Source organism: Numida meleagris, chromosome 26 (genome assembly GCF_002078875.1).
Source record: "Numida meleagris isolate 19003 breed g44 Domestic line chromosome 26, NumMel1.0, whole genome shotgun sequence".
Taxonomy (NCBI): domain Eukaryota; kingdom Metazoa; phylum Chordata; class Aves; order Galliformes; family Numididae; genus Numida; species Numida meleagris.
In genome coordinates this window covers 4,175,335-4,185,282 of record NC_034434.1, presented here as the reverse complement: position 1 = coordinate 4,185,282, position 9,948 = coordinate 4,175,335, and the positions used below count along the sequence as shown (strand labels likewise).

Below are 9,948 nucleotides of genomic sequence, written 5' to 3'. Positions count from 1 at the left end.
TCTCCCTCCTGCCTGTTCTGCCCCCAACGTTGGGGGACTCTGAGTGGGAGGAGTGGGACATTGGTGCTGAAGCAGACCCTGGTGCCTTCTTCCGGGGGCCAAGGTGAAGCAAGGACTGGGCACCTTAACAGCTCAGCACAACTGCAAGCCCGTAATGGGAGTGGGGAGCATTGGTGTGGGGAGGAGTTCACAGCATTAGCAAAAAAAAAAAAAAAAAAAAAAAACCAGAAAAAAACAAACACCAGTACCAAGTACCCTGCATGCTGGATAAATGAGCACACAGAGCTGGGCTCGGCCCTGCCTGCAGTCCCCAGCTCAGGGCTCCTCCCTGACCCCCACTCTCCTCTCTCCCTGCAGCCTGCATCACACCGTCGTGCCTTCTTGTGGGCCCTTTGAGGGGCTGAACCGCAGCCCCCCCTCTTCGCAGCCGTCCTGCCCAGCGCTGGCACACAGCCCCGCCCCCCCCGGGCCCCCTCTGGGCCTCGTCCGCCTCCTGCTGCTGCGCGGCATCAACGCCGTGGTGTCCCCGGCCCCGTCCAGGAGGGTCCCCCCGCTCCTCCCCCAAACCTGCCCCGCGGTGGGGGGGGAGCAGGGACCCTCACCGCGGAGCAGCATCTTCAGCGGGAACCTCGTGCAGAAGCTGCTGCGCCTGGGGCTGCACCGCGTGGTGGCCCGGGGGGAGCGGTCCTACGAGCACGGGGAGCGCCGGGAGCAGCGCGATGCGCCCACGTGAGGGCACGGCACCGGCACGCGGGGCGGAACGAGCCCCCCGAGCTCTTCGTCTCCAGCCGCGGGCAAACAGCTCCTGCTGCACGGGGCGCATCGCCCGCCCGGGGTCACCGCAGAGCCCGGCACCCGTGCACGGGGCTTTGTCTCAGCGGCGGGAGCCCCCCCAGGGGCGGGGCACGCGGGGCTGTGCGGCGAGCGGCCCCTGCCCTGAGCCCGCTGCTGGCGGCAGAGCCGATACCGGCTGCTGCGATGGGGAGGAGCGGCGGCCCCGCGGGCGCTGCACGGGGCGGGCTGAGCCCCCACGACCGAGACCGGGACCCGAGGGTGACTCCTAAAGCAAACGGAGGTTTTAAAGCGGCGTTTTCTAAACTCTTTTCTGCCCAACAAGTAGATGTAGCAGCGCTGCGCGGGGCTGCCTGCAGCTGTGCCCCGTCCCTGCGGAATAAACGCGAACACGTGAAGCAGCGCCCTGGGCTCCCCCCATACCCGCTCTTCCCAGCGACGAGGCGGCGGCAGAAGCGGGCGTGCCAAAGCTTTATTGCAGGACCAAAGATGCGCTGAGCGCGTCGGGGCTCAGCACTGGGGCTACGCGGCATCGGCCTCATCCCCGGTGCTCCGGCGGCCGAAGTCCATCCAGTCGGGGTAGAAGTGGTCGTGCAGGGCCTCTGCCTCCCCGTTCCCCTGCACGAAGCCTTTGCTCTGCTCTGCGGAGGCAAAGGGAGAGGGGTCAGAGCGTCCCGGGGCAGGGGTTGGTGCGGGACAGAGCCGGGAGCTGCGGTACCTGCGAAGACGTGGGGTAGAAAGCGGGAGAGGAGGTGCTGCTGCTCCGGGGACGGGGGCTCGGGCCACTCCCGCCGGGCCAGGCTGGGGGGGGCGCGGTGGGAGCCCCCCGGTGCCTTCGCTGCCGGCCGGCACAGGCAGGCGCTCACCGCCACGCTGAGGAGCAGGCCGAGGCCGAGGCAAACCTTCGTCTTCATGGCTGCGGAGGGAACGGGAGCGTGGGGCTGCAGCCCCCAGGCTGGGGCGAGGGAACGGGCGGCGGTGTGCTCGTCCCCAGCCCCCCCTCCATCCCTCCCACGGGTTCCCCACGTCCCCCCTACCCTACCCTCCCTTTCCCACCCCGTTCCGAGGTGTCCCCCCCCCCCACCTCACGCTGCTGCTGCTGCTCCGGGGGCTCCGCGCCGCTCCCCGGGCTCCGTCCGCACTTTTGAAGGCGCCCGCGCTGCGCTCCGCCCCGGGGGCGGCTCCGGCTGCTGCGGTCTTCGGGAGAGACACGGGGATGGACGCACGGACCTGCCCGCACGCACCTGCATGCAGCCATGCACACGCATACACATGCGTCCATGTATATGCACGCACACATACACGCACACACGTCTATCCATAGGTGCACAGTCCCATATACACACATCTGTGCATATGTGTATCCATACACACACACACACACACACACACACACACACACACACACACACACACACACACATACACACACATCCATACACGCACGTGTGTGCACGTATGTATACATACATATATACACATACATCTCTTTACACACACCCCTCCCAGCTCCTCTCTGAGCCCCCCCCCCTTTGCACAGCACCGCTCTGTGCCCCACACCAGCATACGGGTGGGGGGGGGGGGGGCCACGGGGCACTCAGTGGCTGCAGCAGCTGGAGGGCCCCTTCCCACACAAACCACGCGGTGACGCTGGACTCAAACATAGACCCTGACATACAGCTACGTATGGATACACGTACATAGTCCTACATGGAGGCACAGGTGCAGGCACACAGATAATGTACGTTATGTATATGTGTGTAAGTCTATGTCTACACACAGATATAAGTGTATCTATGCACAGATATATGTACCTCTATTGTCTGTGTATATGCTCACACACCCCAACACACATACTGCACATACGCAGTATTTCTATAGAGACAGACAGTGCTGCATAGAAAGGGGGGGGGGGTGGGGGGGTGGTGAGCGTGGCTCAGCTGCACAGAGCACTGTGTCTGCCTATGGAGGTTCACTCACTGACACACATAAAGGCACAGCCACAGAGAGTGAACATACAGCTGCACACGGTTATGGAGCTGTGTTAGACCTCTCTCCACACCAGCCCCACGCTGCAGCGCTCCTGGGGTGGCTCACCCCCAGCTCCATGCTCCTGGGGACCCGAGGGACAGCACTGGGGCTGCTGCTCTCACAGAGCGATAGTTCCTCTTGTATTGACCCTCATCCCACAGTGTTTGGGAACATTTGCCTCACCCCTTCGATAGAGGATGCGGCAGTGACGTGTTGACATCTGTCCCAGCCCTGGCTGTGTTTGCAAAGGGCACCATTCCTCAGATAAACCCTAAACAAATGGGCTTTGGATGGGCAGGAGGCAGCGTGCCCCACTCCCCCGCTGCCCGCAGCGATCAATGGTTCCCTCTTGGGAGTAATTTTTACAGAGATCAAACAAATTGTTTTGTCATTTCGGGCTTTTAATGGCTCAGTCTGTGCCAAATGAGCTGTGCTGTGATGGGAGCACAGCGGCTGCTCCCTGCAGCCCTTGTTCTGTGGGGCTGTGACGTGGGGCTGCAGTGCCCACAGGCACCCGGGGCCATCCCTGCTCCATGGGACCACTGGGCCACGGCCATGGGAGCGGGGACAGCACAGACCTCAGGCAGCCAGGAGGTAAATACCCATCCTTCCTGGAACTGTCTGACTGCCCCTGTAACCATGTGTCCATCCACAGAACTGTCTGTCCATCCCTGTAGCTGTCTGTCCAGGAATGAGACCATGTCCGGCTGCAGCAGGCAGTGCTCGGCTCCTCCAGCCCCGGCTGTGCATGCAGAGGAAGCAGGGCTGGTCTCTTTACCTTCCTGATACGAGGACCACACAACGCCGTTCAGTGCAGGCAGGAGCCCTGAGCAGTGTTGGAGGGTGGGAGGCAGTTACCCGGTGCCTTCCCAACATGGCCCGTCACTGCAGCAAACTGCTTTCCGGGAGCAAGGTCTCACAGGGAAGTACAGGGCAGCAACGTGAGCTGAGTGTGTGGAAAACCAGGCTGAAAATCAGAGCCTTCCACGGCAGCAAGCAGACAAACAGCGCACGCTTTTTGAGGGCTGCCAACCCCCCAGCAGCTCCCAGTGGTCCCACTGCTGCACAGGCTGGGAGCGCTTCGAAGCAGCACAGTGCACCCACAGCTCGGCCTGGGACAGAGCTGCCTGCAGCGCTGCAGAGGGAAGTGCATGGACTTCCTGCTCACGTTGCACTTGCAGACCCACATCACCAGACCTGTTGCAAAACTGTTCCACTCCTGCTCGTTCAGTGGCCCCCCAGACGCAGCCCAGCCCACAGCAATGCCTGGATGCGGGGACAGAACCCTCCCTGCAGCAGCAGCACTGACCCCACAAACCACACTTAGGGGCAAAGCAGCGGGCACAGGACCTGGTGCAAGGGTTAGTGCAGTCCAGCCCAGCGAGGGAGTGACTCAACCTCTACTCACAGGCTGTTTACTTCAACTTTGGCCAGGGGTGAGGAAGCACAGCACCGCAGTTGCTCCGTGTTCCCCTTCCTACGCTGGGTCACACGGGGCCATGCTGCTGGGAACAGCGCAGAGCGCTCAGAGCAGAGCAGCCCCACGCCACACAGGGGCTTCAGCTCTTACAGCGCTGCGCCCCAAAGAGCAACACTGCCCCTGCCTAATGAAAACAAAGCGTTTCAGCTTTAAAATGTAACTGAGTCCACCAAGCCAATACTTTTTGAAACCATTTTTATTTAAATAAGGCTTTAAATACATTACATAAAACATTAAAAATGGAAACCAAAAATCTGTTACTTCACAGGGCATTAGGCAGCAGTTGCTAGTAACATGTAAGCTCTGCAGCTCTATTTACAATGATACTTGTTACATTAGTCCAAAATTGATCCCTTGTCAGAAGTTTAACCCAGGGTGATGGTTCCTCCAGGTACAGCAGCCCACACTCTTTGGGCTTGCGTGACATCAGCACCTGCCAGGCCAGGATTGCAGGCATCCAGCCTTAAGGTCACTCCTCTTGCTCATCTTCCCCAGATTCCTCTACCACGGGGAACGACACAGCCTGCAGAGAGGGCCCTGCCTGCCCAGGCCATGCTGCAGCTTGGCGCCTTGCTGCGGGGCCACCACGGTCACCGTCCATGGAAAGGGGACGGCCACTGGGGGGGGAGAGATGCGGGCAGTCCCTGGGCTCAGTGGGGAGCAGCCGGGCTCTTGTGGCATTGTCCAGCTTGAAGCTCAACGCCTGAGTTACCTCTGTTAAATGAGGGACAGCAAGACGAGATAGCATGGGCTCTTGTCAGTTTATTACATCACTGAATTACACTAGTCCAGACTGAACAGCGGACCCAAGAATGTTACATTACACAAACCGACTGGTTTTAAACTTATGACAAGGGACAGATGGGAATTTCATTGTAAGGAAATCTTCTTGCATAAAGCTTCAGTGGCCCATGGGCACTTAAAACCCATGGACTTTCAGCTGGTCGTCTTTGGCCAGTCCAATCTGTAAGAAAAAAATGCACTTTATAGCACCTCGCACCACACAAACCTCTGTGAACATCCATACGCTGTCTGCACTGCAAAACTGACAAATTCCTGCTTCACCCTAAAGCACGGAATAAAAACAGGACTGCAACTGCAAAATCCCACAGGACAATGAATTCCTCAAGCAAGCATTTCAGTAAGCACAGGAGCAGCTTCCTCCCTCAGCTTGCTCTTGCATGAAGTCAGGTTCTGCCCGCTATTACAGTGGTCGCTCTGTTTAGGAATGAGCGCGAGCCCGCAGCCCTGAGCCTCACCTCGACAAGGAACTGGCAGATGTTCTTGCGCTGGTCGCCCTGCAGCTGAATCACTTCTCCATACTCAGGGTGCTCGATCACAGTACCATTGCAGGCAAATTTCTAGGGAAAGAAGAAGGCTCCTTCAGAACAACAAAACCTGTGACTGCTGCCCAAGCCCCACAGCCCCTCGTCCCACTGCCCCCCCCACACCCACCCCCACATAGCTCCCATAGCCCACCTTCTTGAAAGCCTTCACCAGTTTCTTTTTATCGTAATCATCCGCGATGCCCTGGACAGTGGTGAGGGTCTTCCTGCCGTTCCGCTGCTGGATCCTTATATGGATGTAGTCCTCAGTGCCGGCAGGAAGCAGGTCATCACCCTTACTTGCATCAGCAAAGGGGTCTGCGGAGAGAGCGCTTCAGCACCGGCCCCGCCCCGCCGCGCTCCCATTGGCCCTTCCGCCCGCCCGTCACCCCCCTAGCCCCGCCCCGTCCCCAACCCCCCCCCCCCTTCGCGGCTGACGCAACGCGGCCCCGAAGCGCAGCTGCGCCATGGGGCGGGGCCGCCGCAGGGAGGGGCCGCTGGGCCCGGCGCCGCACAAAGGCCTTACCGAAGGGTTGGAGGTTCTGGATAGCGGACATACGATACGCTTCCCTTCCCTCGGCGAGGCGGCGGCGGCGGGCGGCGGCGGAGGCGGCGGCGCGGCGGGTGGTGGCGGCGGCGCGAGCGGCTGAGGCGGAGGATGCTCTCGCGGCGGCGGCTGCGGACGCTGTCACGGGGGCGGGACCGGCACCGCCCGCTTATATACCGCCTCCGCGTGACGTCAGCACGCACGGGAAACGAGCGCGGCGATTGGCCGTCCCGCGGGGGCGTCACGACGTACGGCCGACCGCGGCCACGCCCCGGCTGGCGCGACAGTAGTAGTACGCGTGCGCAATCCGGGGCCCAGCAGGGGGGCAGCGGCGCGCGGTGCGGCGCAGGCGCAGTGCAATGGCGCCTCGCAGGGCTTCGGGCGGCGCCTGGGCCCGGGGGGTCCCGCTCGGTTACGGCCGCGCTGCCCCCGCCCCCGGCGGCCCTCAGGGCCCGGCCCCGGCCAGGCCGCCGTCCTCGCGTCTGCGGGGTCCTCCTGGTGCGGCCTGCGGCCCCCCCGCGCCATCCACTCCTCGCAGTGGCGGCCCCGGGCCCTGCGATGGCCACAGTCTTCCCGGGTCCCCCTCCCCGCCCCGTGTGGGCCCCACGGCGGGGTTTGGCTGCAGAGCCCCCGGGCCGCTCCCCGCGCTCTGTGGTGGGGGGGGGTGTCTCCGCGAGGCCCCCGCCCGGTGGGGACACCCCACGGCCCCGATCCCCGCAGGGATGTGCTGACAGCGCAGCGTCCCACGAGCAGCCGGGATCAGCCCGGCCCCGTGGGTGGAAATGGGACCGAATGTTCCTCAAAGCCAGATGCGCTTAGCACAGCTTCCAGGAGTCCTACCCTGCAGCCAGAGCCCGGGTCAGCGCTGCTGTGAGCTGCTGAGCTCGGTTCCAGCTTTGCTGGTGTCCGCACTATGGCACAGCCGCTCACACGGAGCAGGGTCCCAGCAGCGCAGGGCCGCCCACGGGTGAATGTCACATTCAGCCTGGAGATGGGCTAAAAATACTCTGACACCCAGAGACAGCAGGAAATCCCCTACACAAGGATGGGGTCAGAAGGGGTGAGGTCCAGATGGAGCTTAAACGTTTCTGGGCGCCGATGGGCCGCGGGGGCATGGAGCAGTGCTGCACGGAGACGCGCTGCTCCTCCCGCGCTGAGGGGCTGCTCTGTGGCCGATGTGGTGCCGTGATTTCTGATGGTGATTGGCACCGGGGTGTGCTGCTGCCTGCAGGCCCTGGCAGCCATCACGCGGTGGGGATGCATCGTTGCTGGGGGTTTGATTGAGATACCTGATTGATTACCTTGCGCCAGGTAGAAGGGATTGTTTTCTTGGCTGTACTTCAGCGTCTCTCTGGTGTTTCTAAAGCATCTGTCACTTTTCCATGTCGTTATGTGCTGGAGCACTGCCTAAAATTCTCATTAAAATGTGAATTTGCTCCACAGCCGCCGTGACCCAGCAGTCAGCGCTTCTCGCCCCCCCATTTCTACTCAGGTTTTCCTTCTCTCCCGAATCAGGGACCGTTTCCCGCAGCCACGTGCCGCCCCGTCCGGACAGCAGAGGAGGAATCGGGCGATGTCAGCGCGCCTCGATGCGCGTGGCGGGCAGAGCACTGCCAAGGGAACGCTTCCACCGGCACGGCTCCATCAGAGCGGGCGCCGCAGGAGGGAGCTGCCGGCCCCGGGCTGCCCACGAGGTGGCAATGCTGCTCCGTCCGCCTGCACAGCGGCTTTGCAGCGGCTGCGGCATTCCTAGAAACCAGCTTTTCTCCTCTAGCATCCTTCCTGCAGCCTCCGTATGACTGCACGGAGCTGGATTCAGGATGAGCTGGATTTTTGATCCCATCAATCAGCAAAGCAGCACTGACACGCACAGTCCCGGGGATAAACGTGCTCCTGGAAAGCACCGCGGCACGGCGGTGCTGAGCACAGTGCCAGGGGACAAAGGCCGCGCAGGGAATCCTGAAGGTCACCATCCCTTCTGTGCGTGGGCATTCCTGGGAATGCCTGTCCCAGCGTTGGCAAACCCTGGAAAAACACGGAGCGATTGTGCTGATCTCTGCCCGCCTGAGGTCAGGGCTGTGGGGCGTGCAGTGATATGCATTGTCTGCTGGGTGCTGCTGGGACGGAGGCACTGTGACTGGGACGTGTGAAGGGGAGCTCCCAACGCACTGTCCCCACACGTGGCGTTGTGTCCCGGTGCCACCCTGCCGTGTGCCGCTGGAAGCAGCTGCAGGCACATCCCAGCTCCTGCCTCCCCCAGCAACCCTCTGCAGCACTTTGCTGCGCTGCTGTTATGGTGTCTGCAGAGTCCCGCTGCGTGGGGCTGGGGGCAGGCTCTGTACACCGGGATCCTGCCCTGCCCCAGGCTGGGGCCTTCCTCCTGCCCTGCTCAGCCTTCGTCATCCCAGACTGTGAAACCTCCGCTCTCCGCGAGGTGCCAGGAGAGCTCTGAGCACGGGGCTGCCTGGGAGCGCTGCTGGGCTGCGAGCAGGAACAAGCTCAGCCCTACGCTGCCTGACAGTCCCTGCAGCAATGGGGGCCATGCAGCTCTTCCTCAGGAGGGGACACGTGGCTGTGGCTGTGGCCGTGCCATGGGGTGGGTGGTGGGGAGCTCCCATGGGTGGGGGCGGCAGCTCCGGCCCAAGGGATTGTGCCTGCACTGTGCATCAGGTGTCTGTCCCCTTGCCTGCATCTAGGGCTGGAGCATGCTGTAGGCTCACTGCAGAACAGGGGAGCAAATCCCCTTCCACCTCGGCCACGTCCTGCATTGCTGCTTGGGTCTGTCCTGCGGCAGGACGGTTTGAACCAACCCCGTGGCCGAGGTTCAGATCCCCGTGCACATTGCTCGCACTACAGGCACAGTGCTGAGCAGCACTGTGCTGGGCACAGCCCCAGCCCTCACTTGGACACTCAGCGGCAGCCAGGAGCAGCAGAGCAGGGCAAACTCCCAGCAGGGAGTGGGCATTGGGATGGGAAGATCCCCCCACCACACCCCACGTTGTCCCTGCCTGCCCTATGTGGCTCCACTGCGGAGCAGAGCTGCTGCTCCGGGACGCAATGATCCCTCTGCATGAGCCACCTCTGAGGGTGACGGGGAGCGAGGTCAAAGTGTTTTCTGCTGTGGAGGGGCCAAGACATGGCACTAAGGCAGCTCCGGGAGCAGGGCAGGGGGCTGGACGGGTTCTCATGCTCAGTCTCCTGACAGAAGCACAGGGCTGACTCAGAGCCTCGGATCCAGCCATGCCAGCGCATCGTGGACTGCTGTGCTCAGCAGCTCTCGGCTCTATTTCCATGTGTCAGCAAAGGTGCTGCTGCCAGGTGTGCTCACTGTCCTGCCGCTCACACACCGGGGTCACACTGTGGGTAAAGGGGTGCCGTGAGAAAGGGCTGAGCTGCTGGGGCTGCTCCTGGCCAGATCCCAGTGGGGTACAGCAGGGCTGGGGCTGAGGCAAAGGAGCATCCCAGGACATGGGGGGCAGTGGGGCTGTAGCACATCTCCTAGGGAGCAGAGACAGTGGGGCTGGGAGCACGCTGCACCCCACTCCATGCCAGGGAGAGGCCAGGGGGAGACCAGAGCTAGGCCCAGCCCTGGGCAACTGCCCAGGGAGGTCAGTGCTATCCAACAGCTGGGTCCGGGCCCTGTCCTGGGGGGCCCACTCAGGGGGTATCTCCAATGCTCCGCGCAGGACAGCGAGGCCCTTGGTGTGGGTGCCCCCATGCTCAGCCCCATGCTGCTGTGCCAGGAGCTGCCCTGCAGCCAGCACAGCGCTGTG

At 62.4% G+C, this 9,948-nt stretch overlaps 3 protein-coding genes across 3 annotated transcripts in view; 1 reads left to right on the top strand and 2 right to left on the bottom strand.

Annotated features, from left to right (window-relative positions):
- The window catches only part of HAP1 (huntingtin associated protein 1), a 6,187-nt gene extending 4,990 nt beyond the window's left edge, over positions 1-1,197 (top strand). The window contains exon 15 of the mRNA XM_021378110.1: positions 358-1,197. Within this exon, the coding sequence (XP_021233785.1) occupies positions 358-733 (376 nt within the window). The 3' untranslated portion in view covers positions 734-1,197. The remainder of the gene's footprint in view (positions 1-357) is intronic.
- On the bottom strand, positions 1,229-2,181 carry LOC110388643 (gastrin/cholecystokinin-like peptide). The gene is made up of 3 exons (XM_021378111.1): positions 1,877-2,181; positions 1,511-1,708; positions 1,229-1,433 (listed from the first exon to the last, which is right to left on the bottom strand). The coding sequence occupies exons 2-3, from the start codon at positions 1,704-1,706 to the stop codon at positions 1,315-1,317; spliced, it is 315 nt and encodes a 104-aa protein (XP_021233786.1). The 5' UTR covers positions 1,707-1,708; positions 1,877-2,181; the 3' UTR covers positions 1,229-1,314.
- On the bottom strand, positions 5,046-6,318 carry EIF1 (eukaryotic translation initiation factor 1). The gene is made up of 4 exons (XM_021378239.1): positions 6,155-6,318; positions 5,783-5,946; positions 5,563-5,664; positions 5,046-5,267 (listed from the first exon to the last, which is right to left on the bottom strand). The coding sequence occupies exons 1-4, from the start codon at positions 6,183-6,185 to the stop codon at positions 5,223-5,225; spliced, it is 342 nt and encodes a 113-aa protein (XP_021233914.1). The 5' UTR covers positions 6,186-6,318; the 3' UTR covers positions 5,046-5,222.

What these genes read in the sequence shown, in the direction of transcription:
- EIF1 (XM_021378239.1), bottom strand. Translation starts at nt 6,185, where the DNA reads ATGTCCGCTATCCAGAACCTCCAACCCTTCG. An exon ending in TGGTGAAGGCTTTCAAGAAG is followed by an intron (nt 5,665 to 5,782) that starts GTGGGCTATGGG and finishes TTCTTTCCCTAG; the next exon opens with AAATTTGCCTGCAATGGTAC. An exon ending in TCTGCCAGTTCCTTGTCGAG is followed by an intron (nt 5,268 to 5,562) that starts GTGAGGCTCAGG and finishes TTTTTCTTACAG; the next exon opens with ATTGGACTGGCCAAAGACGA.
- LOC110388643 (XM_021378111.1), bottom strand. Translation starts at nt 1,706, where the DNA reads ATGAAGACGAAGGTTTGCCTCGGCCTCGGCCTGCTCCTCAGCGTGGCG. An exon ending in TCTACCCCACGTCTTCGCAG is followed by an intron (nt 1,434 to 1,510) that starts GTACCGCAGCTC and finishes TTGCCTCCGCAG; the next exon opens with AGCAGAGCAAAGGCTTCGTG.